This window comes from Amphiura filiformis, unplaced genomic scaffold, assembly GCF_039555335.1.
Source record: "Amphiura filiformis unplaced genomic scaffold, Afil_fr2py scaffold_48, whole genome shotgun sequence".
Classification (NCBI taxonomy): domain Eukaryota; kingdom Metazoa; phylum Echinodermata; class Ophiuroidea; order Amphilepidida; family Amphiuridae; genus Amphiura; species Amphiura filiformis.
In genome coordinates, this window is record NW_027305512.1 from 550,665 (window position 1) to 571,101 (window position 20,437).

Sequence of the window (20,437 nt, forward strand, 5' to 3'; positions counted from 1 at the left end):
TAGCAGCTCCACGTTGTGGCGGTTGCGGCCTACCATACTAGTCCTGATTTTCTAGACCATTTTGACCACAGTGGCCAGCCATAAAGTTTCGCCAAGTCAGAGCGGACAAAGTCTAGAAACGCTAATAGGGCCACAAGATTAATCTCTATCATGGACGTATTATAGAGCACGTAGTGCGATGGACTCGCAACTCCGATCATCGATGTGAGGTCAGCGAAACAGCGATCGTCACGCTTGCAACATGTGGACGTAGATGGCAGCAGCATTTTTCTTTAATTAGCATATTCGTGACGTCATGTTAACGTAAGTCTCCACAGCACTACGCAGTAGGCCGTAGGTGGCAGCAGCATTTTTCTTTACTTTTCCAAAATGGCCCCGCCCGGGAGACGCCATTGGACGCCCTGTTAGTGCAGGGTAATACACAGGGGAAGCCGACGGTGTCGCCACCTTTTTGTATTGCGCTAGTATACGAGTTGCAACGGCCTGTCTCTATAGCAGATGCAGCGCGCTGAATTCGCAGCTGAATTGAATGCAACAATGCAATATTATTAAGTACTTCCTATGAGCCGGTAAAAGAGACTAGCCACATGGTCCGGTCTGTGTTTATACTTCATTGGAATGTAAACTCCATCAAGGATTCTCGAGTACTATACTCTGTAAAGCCAAAGCTTGGAGACAGTCGAGTCGCGATGAATGGTCCTGGAATGTTCAAAGTAAAGCCTTACTACGATTATTCTAAAGCTCAGATTGAGCTTCCTACGTGTATGTTTAAAATGAAGAATGTACATGACTCAAAGAATGACAGTGAAGAGGTAAATTTTGTTGTGTTTTTACATCGGGTACCTGCATGTCTGATGTAGACGGGGACATACCATGCATACATTTGTACATATATTGTACATGTATGTAGAGAACACGATCATGTCAGAAATTAATATTTTGTTCTGGGTCTGATTATTCGGACTAGTAGAGACTAGAGAGCATGTTCATGGATTCTCGTTCAATCATGCAATCCAAAAAAGCAATGTTACGTGGCTAATCCATTTATTATTAGTCTTGCCAGCAAGACTTCAGTCTTTATCATGATCATAAACATAATAATGACATCTATGGATCAGTATGCTGAGTTCTAGTTACTAGAACTATTCCAATTCCATTTATATGCGCATGAGCCATGATCTATTTGATCATGAATGATGATATATGTTATTTCCAAAAGTTATCTCTCTAATCGTACTCAAGCTACTTTTGTAAATGGTACACTTTCTAACTTTGATTCTATTATGGTGTTCCTCAGGGTTCAATCTTAGGACCACTCCTTTTCATTTTATTTATTATAAATGACTTGCCTAATTGTCTTCACTTTTCTCAAATCAGTATGTATGCTGATGACACTATAATTTACTGCTCTGCCAAAAATGACATTGATATTGTACAGGATGTTAAGAAATTCAATGTTTAAGCCTTCCAAAACCCATCTCAAATTATGCACTTCTGACCACCATGTCCATTTTAGATGGGCTTCCATGCACACACAGTATATTGCTCAATGTAGTAAAGATAACCTTTTATTTGGAGCAAATTTCTCAAAATTGGTAGTGATTAACACCAAACCCCGGCCCCCCAACTCAAAAAAGTTGACAACCATGAGAGTTACCAAATTGCGCGGAAAACAGGTAATTTTTTTTATCAGTAGCAAGGACCGCGAAATTGGCAAAATAAGGGGTATTTGATTTGCACTATCCGTGAAATTTGACTGAAATCAGCAAACCGTATTTAGTGCTGTCTGCGAAATTTGGATAAAAGGGGTACCGGCGGCGTATTCATTCCAATAAGCGCACAGGGTGCTTAACATTTTAAATTTTGGGTGGGTGCTTATTTTATACCTGGTTTACGTAATTTTTTCGTAAGGGGCGTTTATTAGAGACAAATATAATTTACATATGGTCATTTTCACGGTCAAGGGTGTAACCTTGGAGTGTAGTGGCCTAATAAAGCTACAGAATTCCACAATTTTTGGCCACATAAGTCATCTAGTTAGCAGCTACCTTGGGTAGCATAATCATCTTAGGAAGTTACTGCGTTCAGTTTTGGCAGGCTAAAATGTCCATAAATATGGCCTTTTTGATTTACTGAAAAAATAAAATAGTAACATTTTTGTAAAGCCCTGTGTTTTCTTTAGTTTGTTCATGGATAATTTTTCTTATGCTGAAAGTGTAGTCATATGCTCAGTAAAAACTGCCACATTAGTTTTAATTGTGAACAGCCCTGTATTGAGAACCAGATTTCAATATTTGTCGTTTCGGAGGCTTCATTTTCTGATATAAACAATTGTTTTTAAATAAACAAACTTTGTGGGTATAGCTTTGGTTTATAATACTTTGTTATTTCTTTATTTCTTCTTGATTCATAACAGTTGATTACTTAGGTAACAAAAATTAGCCGACTTGCAAGCTTTTAAATTTTTTATAAAATCTTGACTTCATAGAGGTGATTTCCCGTTAACAATTTTGAAGCCTCCGAAACAAACTGTTCAGCTAGCTTGTGCAAATATAAATAAAAGAGCTCATCCAATCTATTTATCAAAATGTAGCAAAGTAGATCCTCAAGTCACTTGTTTTTGAACAGTGGAGATATACATCACCGTTTGAAAATGGGACCCAATACAAACTTTCCGTTAACACTTGAGCCTCCGAAACAAATGAAGCCTCCGAAACAACAATAAGATTAATTATCATCTTTGCAAATCTAAATTGGTGTGTTCCATATTGATATCTGCATTGTAATTGTTACTTGATATGTGCAGAATGTCATAAATTAAAAAAAAGTTTGATATTATGGTTAATGTTTGAAAAATATACTGATACCTTACCGGGGTACCCAAGAAAGCCTGTTTCGGAGGCTTCACAGTATGCAAGTTAACACCATACTTAACAAATGGGTGAAAAAATTTAAGTGTGATAAATCTACAATAGCTTCGGCATAGATTTATTGATTCAATACACAAGAAAATAACAGCTTAGATGATACAGTGTTCTTTTCAAAAAAACTACTTCTGCAATGTTTTCAATTGTTAACATGAAGCCTCCGAAACAAAAAATCATGACTTGCTGTGTTAATTTACTTTTTGTCACAACTGAAATTCAATACTTAGAAGCAAAGCATGAAAATTGGTAATTGTGATATTTTTTACCAATTTTTTCATGTCAACTTGTAGTTGTTTGCCAAATATTTTATTTTTATGATCACCAATATTCTAAAAAATAACTCCAATTTCTATGAAACTTGGCTGGGAGGTTCCTTTTATCAAGTAGTATTTGTACATGAAGTTAGACATTCAAATTATTTTAGAAACCCAATTAAAACTTACACTAGACTTAGCTGTGGTCTAAGACCACGAACACAGCCGTGCTGTGACCCCTAATGACCTTTGACCCCAAATTATATGAAAACCCCATAGGCATTGGCTAATGTCAATGCCTGTGTGCATGTGGCATCACTTTGACATGTTATTTGTGGCAGAAGGGGCATTTTGAAGGTTTTTCGTCTCAGACCGGAAGTGACCCCTTTATGATCTTTGACCCCAAATGAAAAAAATATCACATATACACTGGCTAACCACAATTCATGTGTGAACATACCGCTACTGTGCTATGTTTTCCTTAGCTAATAAAATTGTTTGAAGGTATTTCATTTTTACCGGAAGTGACCCCTTAATGACCTTTGACCCCAAATCTGTGTACACCCCATAGACACTGGGTAATAACAATGCATGTGTGCAAGTGGCATCTCTGTCCCACATAATTTGTGGAAGAAGATGCATTTTAAAGGTATTTCTTTTTATACCGGAAGTGACCCCTTAATGAGCTTTGACCCCAAAAAAAAAAATACCACATATACATTGGGTGACTGCAGATCATATGTGAACATACCGTTACTGTGCTATGTTTTACTTAGCTAATAAATATTTTTGACTAACGTCACGGCTGTGTAAAAATATGTATAAGATTGGGAAATTTCCATTGTAAATGACACTTGATGTTAAAGATTTTCAAAACTGCAATTACAAACATAGCAAAACATGGTATAAAATTTAACTTTTATCTGTTGGCTTACTTTGGAATGGAATTTCACATGTATTCCAGCTTTCATGTCATAATTTTCTGAGCTTATGTAAAACACATTTTAACCAAAATGTTATGGAAATGTCAAAATTTTTATTATAAACCAAAAGGTTTAAGCCTTGAAACATTATTTTACTGGAATTTAAGTTGTTTCTATGCATGATTTCAGTAAACAGAAACATAAGTGGTTTGAAATTTTGACCCTAAAAATCAAAAGTTACACCCTTTACCGTGAAAATGACCATATGTTATAAAAGGGCTCTGAGATGTTCTAATAGCTTTTGTGATGCAGAAAATGTATTGCAAGTTTACACAGGATTGTAGTCCTCCAGCAATTTCACTGTATCGATGTCTCTCTGTCACTTCAACATTAATGGTATCCTTTAGCAAATTGAAAATACCCTGGGTGGGCGCTTATTGGGGCATGGGCGCTTATTGGAATGAATACGGTACTTGAAAAAAATCCGAGTTTTGTGTCAATATTTAGTGTCATTGATAAGGGGTGTTTGAAATTCTAGTCACTGAAAACCACAAAAAAGGGTTGTTTTTGGCCAATTTTGTCCTTGATTTTGCACGAAAAAGGGGGGTAAATTTGATGAAAAATCATTGCAAAGGGGCCCTTGAAAGATTTGGTAACTCTCAGTCTCTCATGGTTGTCAACTTTTGTGTTGAGTTGGGGGGCCGGGTACCAAACTTATATCATGATGAAATATAATCATTTTTGAAGATAAAATGTGCTGACCTTAAAATATTGAAAAATGTTTAAGACTACCGCTATTCATTTGAAATAATGCACTTATTGTTCAGCTCCTCTATAGAGCCAATCCACATCAACTCCAGTGATGTGCACTGCAGCACCTCTTCAAGTAAAATCCGGAAAATTTGAGCTTCATACTCCATTTCGTTTTCCTGTGGCATTAATTTGAAATTTAGGGGGGTCAGCATAAAAAATGTGTCGCAACACGAAAGACGATGTTTGGAGGTCTATAAATGTATAAAGGGAAGCCCTACAATTACGTATCATGGTGTACTTTTTTGTGTAGAATTCAAATCTGGCATCAGAAAACTTGTAACTCCTTCACTTAAAAAGATATAGGGTCCTCAAAATGCAACTTCGTCCATCCAGGACCAACTTCGGGGGGTCAGAACTCCAATAGTAAAAATAATTTTATTGTCCATTATTTTGCCAATCAGAGCCCTTTGGTAGGACATTATTCTTATCCCATATTGAGCCTATTAGAATACTTTTAGCTGAGATATTACCCATGCAAAAGTCCCAATTGTACATTTTTTGTACATTTTGACCCACCTGAAAACCAATGTCAGACATTTTGCCCCACCATCAACTTCAGGTATGTTGAAAATATGTTCTTGGACAACATTTCTGAGTGGCTTGGGGTCTTGATGACTTTGCTTTCCAACCAAGTCATGAATGACAAGTTTTGTTGGCTTTCTGTCCAAATTTATAGGAAGATGCAGAACTTGCTGCCTTAGAATGTCGCCAAGAAAGCATCCTACAAGAACTGAAAGCACTGGAGAGTGAGGTTACAACGTTAGCAGTCAAATTAAAGTCACAGGACGATGGTGTTCCTGTTACGCATAAGACACTGCAGTCATCTACAAAGACTCAATCCGGTCATAAAAAAGGTGGCGCAAAATTAGCAACATCCAAGTCTGTACCAATAGCTGAATTAGTAAGTAGATATGCATTGGTAGAAACTTTCGTTGACTCATTGCTTCAGTAATCTGATTTTTATGCCTCCACCGCATGGCATACTGTTTTTGCACTGTCCGTCTGTCTGTCTGTCCTTCCGTCTGTACGTACCTTTGGATGCAGTGTCTCGGGAATGGATAGGCAGATTGACTTCAGATTTTCAGGCCATGGTCAGAAACTCTGACTGGCTACTTCTTTTGGGTGGTATTCAAGGTCATATACTGAGGTCAAAGGATATTTGAGGTCAAATGTGAACAGTTCAAATCCTATTGCAACCAAGCTTGAGTCATAGTCTGCACTATGGGAACCTTCAACTATTTGTGGTACCGTAATGTTATATACCGAGGTCAAATGTCATTTGAGGTCAATTGGTAATACCATTATTTAAGACTCAAAATGTCAAGCTGTTTATTTTTCCCCAATTTCGGAGGATGAAATTGAATAAAAATAAAAATTATCGTAACTAATAGTATAATAAGAATTAAATTTGAAGTTGAGTTGAATGATAAGAATGCAAATAATACTAGATGTGTGTTAGATCATTTTTATACTGTTTATTGTGCAATTTTCATTTCAGGGCAATGTGATTCATGACATAGTAATCTACGCTAATCCCAACTCTCCACCACTATCACTCTTTGTACTCTACCACACATTAAGTAGCCAGTATCGCTGCAGGACGGCAGTTCACATCCACTCATCTGTTAAAAATGTGCCTGAAAAACTGCTACAGAGCCTTGCCAATGGGGTGGAGGTTGGCAGAGGTGAAGCACAAATTGGAATTACCCTTATATGGAAAGATGGTAGGTGCAATAGTTAACCTTATAACATACCTATATTGACTGTAAATACATACATTGGCAGTGGCGGTGCTTTCGGAGGGGGGGGGAGGGGCAAATATTTTCTTGCCCCCAGTTTTCCACCGCCCCCACTTTTGAGGCAAAACCCCAAAAATTACGTACATTTCCACATTTTGCGGAAATTTTGCACAAAATTTGTCGCTTTTGCCCCTGAAATTCACTTTGCCCCTCATGCCCCCCCCCGAAAAAAATAATCAATCATTGGGCAAAAAAAAAAAAAAAAAAAAATTGTTTGCTTGTCCTCCACCGACCAACCCTAATCTGGAAAATATGGAAAAAAGTTTGTTTTTTTGTTTTACTGTACAAATGAATACCGACCCTAAATTTGGAAATTCCAGAAAAAGTTTTTTTTTCTTTCAACATTTTTGACATCCTGAAAAGTATTTTTAACAGTTTCTACACATGACCTTTTAAAAAATTTTTTTTTTTAAATCCTGACAAACCGACCCAATTGTGAAAAAGTTGTGGAGGACAAGCAAACAATCTATTTTTTGGTCTTAGTTATTTGTAACATTTCACCGTAATGTCTATAATAAACCTTTACTTTTATTTTTTTATAGATCTGTTGACATATACATGCAAAGGGCCTCACATTTATGTCAATTTAATTTTTCCACAGTGTTACATGGTCCTGAGCTCAAAGTGAGTGCTCATTCACAGACCCCAATTCAGGGTGAGGCCAATGTTGCACGGTACTTAGCACGCCTCATCACTCCGAGATACGACGCGGGAACCATCCAACATGTATGTGCAGTTGATGACCTCCTCGACCTGGCCAGCTTCACCATTTTAGGTGGTTCATCAAAAGAGCGAGCAGCAGCCTTACGTAGTCTTAATTCATTGCTTGGCAAGAATACATGGTTAGCACCCTCAGGGGAGATGTCAATTGCAGATGTGGTAGTATGGAGTATGCTTCATCAGGTACAGATGACCAGTGGAACACCTAGCAATGTGCAAAAATGGCTCAAAGCTTGTGAAGCACAAAGTGCATTCAAATGTGCACTTGATATTCTGTGAATGCATCAATAATTCAACAAAATGTGCACTTGATATTCTGTGAACGCATCAATAATTCAACAAAATAAATGTGCACTTGATATTCTGTGAACTCATCAATAATTCAACAAAATAAATGTTAATTAATCAGACAGGAAACAATGTTCATTTCTGGAGAGAGAAGCCAAGATATCAAATTTCCCATAACTTTTATGTTTTTCTGACATGGAGAAGCAAAATTACCTTCCAATTCCAAAATTTTCCTCCAAATACCAAAATTTGCCTGGAATGAGCTTCATGGATTACATATTTTCTCTTGACTCTGGTAATTTCCCCGGTAATTTCCTGGACAAAGTATTTTAATTTGTCCAGGAACAGACCAGACCACTAAAAAAATGTGGAATTCAGCATTTCAAGTACCTCTCATGAAATTTAGCTTTTGGAGGGACTGTTTCCTCAGAGATAAGGAAATATGCAGGAAATTTGGCTTATCTTCCTTTAATGTAAACCAATTTCCTTGTTTGCTCCATCTTGTAGGAATTGGTATGAAGTTATTGGAAAACAAATTGGGCATTAGCCCATCCATAGATAAGAGGTCCTATAGACAATTTTCGTAATTGACCACTTCGGCGGCGTTTGGCTCTGCTAACTCCAATTTAGCGGAGCAGAAAACTGCAAGTGAGGCCACTAGATTTAATTACATACTCCCAATTATGCAAAGTTAATTTGCTTAGTAACTATAAGGACTATCTAGCTGAGACTTGGTACATATGTAGTACAAGTAAAATAGAAGTATATTACGTTTATCATTTTGCTAATTTTAATCTGCATATAATCAATTAGGGTTAATTTCTTGAAAAAATAAAAATGATAATAATTATGCAGATTAAAATTAGAAAAATTAGATTAAAATTAGAAAAATTAGATTAAAATTAGAAAAATTAGATTAAAATTAGAAAAATGCTAAACGTAATATACTTCTATTTTACTTGTACTACATATGTACCAAGTCTTAGCTAGATATTCCTGATAGTTACTTAGCAAATCAACTTTGCATAATTGGGAGTACCGGTATGTAATTAAATCCAATGGCCTCGCTTTCAGTTTTCTGCTCCGCTAAATTGGAGTAAACAGAGCCAACCAAACGCAGAGTAAAGCATATTTATTGCAGTGAGAGAGGTGTAAAATCGTACTGCATGGGATGGAAGAGGGTTGGTTTCAAATAAAAAGGAATAAAGATCATTTCGGTTACTATTGTTAGGAAATCATGTTGTGGAGGGTTGTTGGAGCAGAATTATTTTATTTAGAATATATATATAGGTTTGCTTGTTAAGGATTGTTTTCCATATGTGACATAATCAAGGGGAATGAGTCGCATGTCAGCCCTGGTCAAAAATGAGTTTTACACATGTTTCGAAAGAGGACATTTAGAGCTTTCAGAAACTGAAAACCCCATGTTGATACGTCTTTTCTTTGTAAAGTTACGTTGATTTATCAATCGCTGAAAACAGTATAAAACAAAAGAATTTTAACACTTTCTTTGCCAATATCTCAAAATCAATATTAGCGACATCCGACTCATTTCCTTGATCGTGTCACATATTATGATATAACTGTCGGTTGTAATACATGACAATATTGCATGCCTGGTTATTGATTAAACAGAAAGTCGCCGCGGAAATTTTAAGAGCATTCAAACTTGTTTTGTGGATAATTTTGTATTTCAAACAAAGATGGCAAGCCTATACGCACAGGATTTTAAGGATTTTTGTAAAGGTAAATGTTTTAAATAACACTTACAAATGTCAATTGCAACTACCGCGCTAGATTTTCCAGGGATTTTTTTAAAAATAAGAAACCATATTTATCGATGAGGTTCCTGGTTCCTTAATCAACAAAGCAGCTTTTTGGGTCAATGCTGCATCAAATCAAATCATGTCGCTCTTCACCTGGATCATAAGCTTTAAGGCCTACTCTGCGTTCGTAATAGCGCCATTTCTTCAAAAGCGTTTTTAAAAGACATAAAGGCATTTCTATTAATTTTGTATTTCAAGCGTTAATTCCCGCTGTATATAGAACTACTTTACTTGCATTCAATGCATATTAGTAAACAGTAATAAAATCAAAATCAAAACCAAGCAAGTTGTGTTCTTATTTCTAAGCTGGGCATACTTTTAAGCAAAACAGTTGCGAAGTAAATCTAGCAAGACCGAAATTAGAAGCTTTTTACAAAGTCATGCCAAATATAAGGGCCCCACCGTAGCGGGCGCCCCAAAAACCAGCTGCTTGATACCCGAAGGACATTTTTACAAGGCCCTGGCGCGGCCAGTTTACATTAAAACTGTTAACTAGATGACTTATGGCCCAAAATCTTGGAATTCTTTAGTTTTCTTAGACCACTACAGATCAAAATGTTTAAATTCCAAACTTACACCCCTTACTGTGAAAATGACCACATTCGCTGCACCAGCAGTTCTCAAACTTTCCAAAAGGGGTGTGAGACTTCCAGGGAAAATAAAAAAATCCAATCCATGCATTTAAGTACAGGGTACCATTGTATTGGTCATGTAATCCCATTTTGACCCATTTTAGCAATTACACATTTTTGAGCACATTATTATTATTCTGGCAGCCGGTTTATGGGATGACTTCGAAATTGTGCCCTCCTTGGAAATTTTGCCCTGTACAATACTGATAAATTTTGCCCTGTACAATACTGATAAATTTTGCCCTGCACAATACTGGTAAATTTTGCCCTGTACAATACTGATAAATTTTGCCCTGCACAATACTGATAAATTTTGCCCTGTACAATAGGCCCTACTGATAAATTTTGCCCTGTACAATACTGATAAATTTTGCCCTGCACAATACTGATAAATTTTGGCCTGTACAATACTGATAAATTTTGGCCTGTACAATACTGATAAATTTTGGCCTGTACAATACTGATATAATATTGGATGGCTGAGCATGATACCATAACATATCGGATGAGTCATAAAAATATCTGACGAGCCAACGGCGAGTTCGATATTTGTATGACCGAATCCGATATGTTATGGTATAATGCGAAATAAGCCATCCAATATTATCAATATTAGGTTTTCGTAACTCCTACATGTAATAACCCTGAAAACATAATAATGATAAATTTTGGCCTGTACAATACTGATAAATTTTGGCCTGTACAATACTGATAAATTTTGGAAAGTAACATCATTTGTATTATGCTGTGGGTCGCGCCAAATTTTTATTATGAAATTTAGGTAATGCTGCCTGCTCCACTCACAACTGTTTGTAGACCATTAAAAATATATGTGCAAATTTTGCACTCCACATTGACTTGATCCCTGGGGACAGCAAACACATTATTTTTATAACATTTTTGTAAAAGCTGCACAAAGTTTGCCAGAAAATGTTGGGTTACTACTGGGCTTACTAAAATGCACCTTTGTTTCCAGAATGTTTTGAAAAATAGGGGGTGGGCTTATAGCTGAAGCTGGGTTTATACCCGTGTTGTTACAGGAAGTGGATTGTGTGAAATTTGAATATTACCAATGAGTTTTGTGACTCAGATTGTAGTGTGAAGTATTTGATGTGTATGATTTTGCTGTGGGATAATTTAAATGCTGTTTGGGGTTGTTATTTTGCATGTTCAAAAACTAGTGAAAGTCACACCAAGCATATATACTATCATGATCTGATGGTAATTGATATTAACTTAATTCCATATACAATTTTGAATGTACACCACATAATTTAACTCTGTTGACCTTTTGTTCTGTTTAACTTAATTGGTAAATGAAACATGGTAGGCAGTACCAGGGCCAGATTTACCTTTCTGGGGGTCAGTAGCAGTGTTAAGGGGGGATTTTGGGGCCCTGGGCCCATCTGGCCAACTGGGCAGTGCAAACTATACTTTTTTAAATCCTTTTGGCCTGGCGAACAATTTCACCATATTTTTAAAGGAAGTACCAGTATTTTAACTATTTGGCGGTCTGATTGACTGTTGACATGTTTTGTCTTGTATCTCGATCCGTAGCCTTAAGGGGTGGGGTATGAGCGTTTGGACAGTATTTATTGTGGGACATTAGAGCACATCAGACATATCGAATTGCATTCTGAATACGAAGAATGTCTTTCTGATATCAAATAATTTTGATTTTTTGAAATTCGCAATGTAATACACATTTTATGGCAAATGATTAAAAATTGATATTTTTGATATTTAACAGTACTCAGTAAACTTTACAAATCTGATGATTTATACTGTATATGTATGTAGGTGGGATGAAATGCCGACGATCAATTGAAAATTATGACCTTTCGTATTGAAGATATGGATTTTTTTCCCAAAACACCAAAAAAATTAGCTCTTTTTGGGAAAAAAATCCATATCTTCAATATGAAAGGTCAAAATTTTCAATTGATCGTCGGCTTTTCCTCCCAGCTACATACACTTTAAGAATATATCATCAGATTTATAAAATTTACTTCGAGGACTGTTACATGTATATATCAAAAATGTGAAAAATATCAAATTTTAATAAATTGTCATAAAATTTGTATTATATTGTGAATTTCAAAAAATGAAAATTATTTGATATCAGAAAGACATTCTTCGTATTCAGAATGCAATTCGATATGTCTGATCATCTGATGTGCTCTCATGTCCCACAAAAAATACTGTCGAAACGCTCATTCCAGATCCCTTAAGTCGTAGATAGTCGAAACTAACTTTTTTAAATCCTTGTGACAAGATGGATAGGTGATAGGTCTCTTGTTCAATGCATTTTACAGTAATCCAAGTGACCCCCTTAGTCCTGGAGTTAGCCCACACACACTTTTGGGAGGTACATAGGATCTTATTTTATTCTAATTATCTGAAAGAACCAATATCAGGCCTCAATTATTCCTCTGCTCTCATGGTCACAAAAACATGACCTTACTAGCATGACGATTATGTTAACGCACCATCAAAACTCCAACCCAGTATAGTGTTTGTCCTTGCATGCATCCTCAAATGTCATCATCAAGCCTATAGATACATGTATTCACCCCCGGTATTCACCTCTCCCACTAACCTGTAACACTCAAGTAAATGTATTTTCTAGATATTTGGAGTGGCCAGTAAAGCAATAAGCAATTTGCATGAAGAATAGATTTGCATAAAGAATAAGATTCCTATGTTAGATTTCACTGATAGCTACTGATCACATTGTCCCCTTTTAATTTCGAGCCAAACAAATGAGGTAAAACAAAGAAAATTGCCAGTTCATTCCAGTGCCTGCAATGCGTCAAGACATAAGACGAATAGCGATATGCAGTTTATAGAGCACTGCTTCAATGATGCACATGCACTCCAGGTGTTTCACCAGCACTTGATCGGTGAGCTCGGAGTAAAATGGGAGATCTCCGGATTTAATGTAAAAACTAAAATTTTACTGCTTAGTCTTTCATGTGGTATTTTATTACACCATTCGACATTACAATCATGCCAAAAGAAGAAATTCAAGCAAAATTGAGGGCGTTGTTGATGTGGAGCAAATCACTTATGGCTTAGGCAAGTGGAATAGCAGGACCCTATTTTTCCAAGTTTTACTTAATATCAATACACAGATCTTAAATATAAGTCATGAAAGCCAACAATTGCATTGATATTTCCATAGATCTTGAGTTAAGGCCAATAATATTATATCAAAACAAAAAGTTTCGGGAATTTTCTCCCTCTCTGTAAAAATCATGGGGAATCGTGGGGATGAAATAACGCCCTGGGATCTCCTTTATTGAACCCATAACATTCTAATAAGTCTGCTTGATTGGTCTCAATTTTAGTGCAACCACCACTAGGCTAGGCTTCACCCGCCTAATGCTGACATAGGAGTAACATCATAAATGTACCACACCTGCATGTACTAATGAAGCACACACCTTAAAAATCAAACAGCAATACACATAATTAGTTAACAAAAAGTAGGTTTATTTCAATAAACACATGACAGATTCAACATCAACCAATACTTAACTATGTAATGTACATTGTTACATGACAGTATCTGGTTCATCATTTTAATAGATGAGCATTTTCAGGACCTGATACCTTCAAGCTACAATCAGTGACTGCTCATGAGGGAAATGGTGCAAAATACCTACACAAGGGCCGACTATTTTCCTCGAGCTAATCTCAAAGGAAAAAGTTGGCCCACATTCCCCAGTCAATGAAGCTTGCAGTCTGTCCACATAGAAAACTTGTACAAACCAAATCTGTGTCATCGGGGGTGCTTGGCAAGTACAAATCGCGCAGCAGTTGGCACGCCAAAGAAGCATTCACGCACGCATTGCACCGAAATAATTATTCTCATACCTCCAGTTTCCGAGGTCTGTTTACTTTATACTTCTATGTGGACAGACTGTAGTATATTGCACCATTTCATAAATATATTGATATTTGTTTTATGTACTAAAGTAACACAAAGAATAATTCCTGTCATATATCCTGTCATAATAAACCTACATGTAGGATTACAATTTAATAAGCTTATAGCTAAGCTTACAGCCCTGGCCCATGTTGTTACAGAGCTCGGTAAAATAGAAGTATTGACTCAACTGAATCTCTGAAGGCTTTCCTGGACTAATTTCAAAACTAAAATTGCGACCTCCTTCAAATATAAATTACAGACAAGTTACTATATTGAAGACATGCTGGCTTGAATCGACATGCGGTATGATAATGCCGATGCAAGATGCCGATATTTTGCAATACAGGGAAAAAATTTCCATACAAAAGTACTGTTGACTGGAGATGATGTCATTGCCGGTAAATAGTTCTTTTTCATGGGACCCTTTTCCCAGCCGTGAAATATCGGGGAAATATTAAAAATTGCCTATCAAATGACAGAAATATTTTGATGTGTTAAAAATGTCTCATAAATGGTAATATCTATTAACTTCTTAATGTTTTCTTCAAATCTGTTTTTGTTCTTCAAATCCAAGGGTTGGATTACAAAATAAATAAAACATTACAGAATATTCATAAATAATAATATTACTTGCATTATTCGTAATTGTCTTTGTTTTCCAAGAGTCAAAAAATTTCATCCAGAACACAAAGACAACTTAAAAATTGAATAGATGTAGGTCCTGCATGTGCCACAGTTACCAACCATTGTGGCCAAATGCTAAACTCTGTTCAACAAAATCATACCAATATCTCTCTGATACGCATCAGTATATTCCTAAGAAGAAATGTGCAAATCAAGGAGTAACAGTATCAATTTAGTGACTACATGAACAGATAAACTGGAAAATGTACATGTATAAACCAGAAAAGTCACACAAACCGTTGCACTTCTATTTCTTAAACAAGTTCCAAGATTCAATTCAAATGTTTATATTTGACTATGATACTTTAAAAGTGCAAATTTTCAAGAAATATTAATCTTTGCACTTCCCTCAAAACTAAAAATGCGCAATGTTCTTTTCCGTACAGGTCTATGTAAGAAACCGCTAACTTGCAAATTTAAAAATGAGTGAAGTAGTCCAAAATCGATAAGGCAAGAAAAATTACACCCGCGGCAAGTTACCACTCTTACAGTACAATTTCATTTTCATTCATTAGAATATGCTACCACAATACAATGCGAGTACAGCATTCAGACCTGGCGACTTTGCTCTTTTTACACTGGAAGTCGCTTTGGTGTTCGCTCGCGTTATTTGCACTATTTTTGAGTCCATTCACACACCCCTTACCTAGCATCTACCCCCATAGGCAATATGCCCACATTCCGTGGTATGATCTAAACATTTTGCTTTAGACCAAGGAATATCCTGAGGGGCGTCCTGAGGGATATTCTGAGGTTCCAAAGGCAAAATTGTTAGATTTTTCATAATGCCCACCAACAACTGATGCACAGTTCTAACCTCTAAATATATTTTGAAAGTTGTAACTAGGAATGTTTTAAACAAAACAACTTTGTGTTTCATAAAAATAAAAATAATAACCATGGAACAAATCGAGGGTTGAGAGCCAGAAAGCCTTAACTCACAAAAGATTTGTTACGGCTTCCCAGTGGGGTAAATAGGGGGCGGGAGGGGGGGGCAATGTGCCAAATTGACCAATTCAATATCGATTCTGCCCCCCTCCAAGCGATGAAAGTCAAAATTTTTGTGTGCTTTGTGCACATTTCAGCACAAAATCAATTAGAAGAACATTTTAAGACCGATATTTAACTTCTAGTAACCAAAATTAATTAGTGGTAGGCCTTATTTGTCAAAAATTTCGCACACTCAGCGCTCAATTGTTTCAAAATTGGGGGGGGTTAATATGTATCCTTAGCCCTAGCCACAACCCCTAGCTACGCCACTGCCCACGTCTAAGATATTCTCGGGTGGGGGTAGGGGCGCCAATTTTGTTTCTTGGCCCGGGCGCTACCAACCCTAGTTACGCCACTGCGGCTTCCTGGCTCTCAACCCGCGAGATGCAAGTTACAAAAATTGACAGGGAACGCTAATTAGGGGAGGGTGCTAATTAGGTCTTATATGTACAATATGCTGGTTATAATTTTCACATTATTTCTACCAATACAGGCCGTTAGCCCTTTCCGCAGTATTCGCCATCTTGTGGGTACTGCCGTTCTGCATGTCATGCGTTAGACATTACGCCCCAGTGGGGTCACTCCCTGGCAGGGGGGACATGTAGGACCGTTGCCACAAGTACAAATTACCCCCTTTCGCAGTCGATTTCAAGGACAAATCATGAAATTTTACCCTCTTTTTTTTACTCCAAAACAAGGACAAAATGGTACTCGGAAACACCCCTATTTTTTAGATTCCGAGGACACATTTGCTATTTTCACCCTATTTCAACATTTCGAGGACAAGGCTTTTATGAAGGTTTTTTTCAGTGCAGTAATTAACGGGGCATCACAGAATTCAAGTACATTACCCTTACATATAAATTGGCTAGTGCAAAATTTCTGTGTATCTATGCTAAGGCTACGCACGAAATAGAACTGAACCGAGAACAATATTGATCATGGGATGCTTACGAAGTAGGCCTAGGATACCAAATTTATTCCTTATTTATCTGGCCAGCTATCCACGGGATCGGGAGAAAATAATAAGAACCCTTTTTTTTTCAATTTCGTGGACATTTGTGCGATAAAACACCCCTATTTTTCCAATTTCATGGACAATTTTGTCTGTGGACAAGCCCGAAAAATTACCCCTTTTCCGCGATTTTGGTAACAATCATGCGGTCAGTATTGCAAGTTGAGTGACCCCACCTGGCATTACGCCCCCGATTACGCGGAATTTGCATTGCGTGACAAGGTGTCAACATGGTGATCTTAGTAACAAGGCACTCCATATTCCATACCCACAAGATGGCGGCGTTGACGTCATAATGACTACCTCTATACTTTGGTTGAATAGAAGCATGAAACTTTAAACAGTGAAATCAGGGCCGTAGCAAGCGGGGCGGTCGGGGATGCTATGGCCGCCCCACTTTTTGAGATATTTGTTATGTTTTTCTTTATATCTTTATTTTAATTTGGGCATATATTTGTAATTTGGCCGCCCCACATTTGTGATGGCCACCCCACATTTTTCAACCTTGCTACGGCCCTGAGTGAAATGTAACATTGCCATGTAAATGAGATGACTGTGTTACTTCCTTTTTCTTTTGTATCCTACAATGTATAAAAATACTGATATCATAAAAATACTGGTATCTTAGGAGCCCTATGTCCAATTTGACTGTCACACTTTCAGGTACAGTACCTTGATCCAAGAACAGTTTATTTATATTAACAGCTTAATTTTGGTATTGTTCCTATAGAAATGAACATACTCAATCTTTATGTAGACAATTTTCAATCAACTTCTTCATAGCCTAAGAAGAATAAAGGTGAATACATGTGAACGTAAGAAAAGGTCAGTGCAAAAATTGGACTGAATTTAAATCTTTATACTTAGGTGTATAATACAAAGTCTATAGAAAGCCTTATTCTAGCAACAACAGCAATTGTTTTTGACCATGACTATTTCTACTGCATAATGGGATACCTAGAAATAATCTGTGCTATTGTAAGGCTGTGGTAATTCACACCGATTTGTCACTAGTTTCTAAAAGTTTCCACCAGGAAAGTTCGGTACTGGCAGGTGCTCTTGCCATGTTTATCGCATAAAAAGAACCGACTCACACGAGGCGCCCATACTTTGTGATGTGATTCAATGAGCAAATCAGAAACCACTTCCTTGTTTACTACGCACTACACATGCTATATACATTGGCCACTTTTCTGATAAACCAATGTAGACTCTGCCAACCTGACAGGTTGCCACAATGCTATAAGTTTTAATGGGCACTACCACCTTGGAGTTCTTAGAGTGCATCTGATTAAGGTTAATTACATGATATACTGTAAAAGTAGAAATTTTCGCGAGGTTTTTATTTTCGCGAATTTCGCAAGTGGACATAAAATCGCGAAAATAAAAACTCACGAAAATAACCTTTTGCATTAGGTTTTTGTTGTATCAATATCAAAACCGCGAAATTTAATTCTCGCGCAATTGACAAAATATTCAAAATCGCGAAAATATCTTCTCGCGAAAATATTGACTTTTACAGTAATCTGTTGAGTAAACAATAAAAATGGGATTTTGGGATCTGTTAGCTTAATCGCCTTCAGCACTATGCCATTAACCATATCTCTGAATGGCTCAATATTATTTTCAGAGATACTGGCTACAGGCTTACATATGTATCGCCCCAATCCCAGAGGGTTTAAGGTGATAGGCCCGAGGCCTGTAGCAAGGAAAAAATAGTTTGACCTATTTCCCCGATATAAACCATGTAGTATTTGTTTTATTACACCCACAGGTATCAAAATGATTAGTACCCATCAGCTTTTGGTGTTTACTGACAAGCTTGCTTTTGCAATACATAGCATTGGATCCTCTTTGAAACGATCAGGATTTACAGTTTTATGACCTCACATAAGATATAAGGTAACTCATATGTTGCACGTTGATGTGGTATAGCCTTGTCCATAATTACTGGAAACTGATAGGTAGCAATCATTTAGATACAACCTGTATTACATATTTAAGAGCTAATGGTGCCTATTATTCATTTAATTAAAATAAATACATGGTAACTTACATTTCTTTATCAATCCAACATTCTATAATCAAGTTTCAAGTAGCACTGCTGTGAAAATATTTCTTTCAATAGAGATCTGATCGGGGCTGATGTGCTATATTTAATTCTGGCTCCAAACTTTGATGCTGGGATTGAGGTAGTAAAATAGCAAAAACAAATTTAACTGGTTAATAGTCTGTTTATATAGATCAGCTGGTGGCAGCTGTATCTATTTTTGTTGTGCACAATTGACCATCAATAATTGGCAGCATTAGCTTACCGCATGAATATGTAAGAGGTGTAATAATATTTCATAAACAATCAATAACCTTCTTTGGCAGATAGCAAAAGTCAGCAAACCTTACACACATACTGCAGCATAAAAATGTACAACAAAGTATGCCTGGTAGCTAATGCAATTAGTGCATTGTTAAATATCTCCATATTTGTGTACATCCATATCAAAACGGTGCACTTGCCAGCTGCTACATGTTTCTCTTTTTACATAATAGTTAAGAATAAATACCAGATTCCTCTCAAGTGGTGGTCACTGCAAATCATCTCCAAGTCACTTAGTTCAGGAATGTTCTCTGTATTAAACCTTGGAGATGATTTGAAGTGACCTCCACTTCAGATAAGTCTGTTATTTTATTCCTAACTATTATGTTAACAGAGACACATATCTAGCAGCTGACAAGTGCATCCTTTTGATATAGATTTGCACATTTAAAGAACCACAGCTCTACCTCTAGCACCATTGTGACTTCACAATTAAGCCAACAACTTGCAGCAACTAGTCTTCAGAAGGTATGTTCCTGTACAGGTAGGACATGGACTCTCCATGATAAATCCTTCTGATAGATTCCGACATGACCAGACTGATATCCACTGTGTTAATCTTTGTGCATTGAAGTTTCTGAAGATGATGTGGGATAGTATTTGTCACTACCACCTGTGTGGAGAAGCAAAAAGATAACAAACATTTAGGAATCAATGCAACTTGCATTTGTCATTAATTACTCATGTATTTCTTAAATTCCTGGTCACACAAAACAAACCCTCATTGCTGCATAACTGGAGAATCAATGATATCAAGTGGTTGTGAAGCTAAGAATGCGCTGATCCATTTGAAATCTATACCCCCCCCCCACATGGAAGACAAAACCTCCCACAAAGGGAGTGTAAATTTCAAATGGAGTCATCAATTCATATATTAATTACAGACAAGACTTCTTTATCCTCAGTACACTCCAGGGATCAGGCGGGCCCGTAAAATAGGGTTTTTCTCCTCGTCGCCTTATATATTACCTATTATATTTAACCAAGAGGATCAGAGGACAATGACCAGGAGTTTATGTTTGTAGCATACATGTGCCTTTACCTAACCGTACCGCACTAGGGCTTTTTGGTGACTGGAAGGAAAAGAATGAAGGAATACCAAGAGAAAACAAAATTGTTTGCTTTGGCCGGGTTACAAACCCGAGACCCCTATGTGCCAAGCACTAGGTCGGCGACTGGTAGCCACAGGTCTTCACTGGCCCGGCCATCAAAATTGTGCATATATCATTTAGGGTGATTTGTGTCATCACACCACATG

At 36.9% G+C, this 20,437-nt stretch overlaps 2 protein-coding genes across 3 annotated transcripts in view; one reads left to right on the forward strand and one right to left on the reverse strand.

Annotated features, from left to right (window-relative positions):
- Positions 1 to 572: 572 nt before the first annotated feature.
- On the forward strand, positions 573 to 9,536 carry LOC140144295 (aminoacyl tRNA synthase complex-interacting multifunctional protein 2-like). The gene is made up of 4 exons (XM_072166117.1): positions 573 to 812; positions 5,594 to 5,818; positions 6,416 to 6,641; positions 7,318 to 9,536. The coding sequence occupies exons 1-4, from the start codon at positions 588 to 590 to the stop codon at positions 7,713 to 7,715; spliced, it is 1,074 nt and encodes a 357-aa protein (XP_072022218.1). The 5' UTR covers positions 573 to 587; the 3' UTR covers positions 7,716 to 9,536.
- A 7,066-nt stretch (positions 9,537 to 16,602) lies between these two features.
- The window catches only part of LOC140144296 (phosphoribosyl pyrophosphate synthase-associated protein 2-like), a 91,327-nt gene continuing 87,492 nt past the window's right edge, over positions 16,603 to 20,437 (reverse strand). The window contains exon 9 of one of the 2 annotated variants that reach the window (XM_072166118.1): positions 16,603 to 19,792. In XM_072166118.1, the coding sequence (XP_072022219.1) occupies positions 19,634 to 19,792 (159 nt within the window). In that variant the 3' untranslated portion in view covers positions 16,603 to 19,633. The remainder of the gene's footprint in view (positions 19,793 to 20,437) is intronic. The other variant, XM_072166119.1, reaches the window with a different exon arrangement.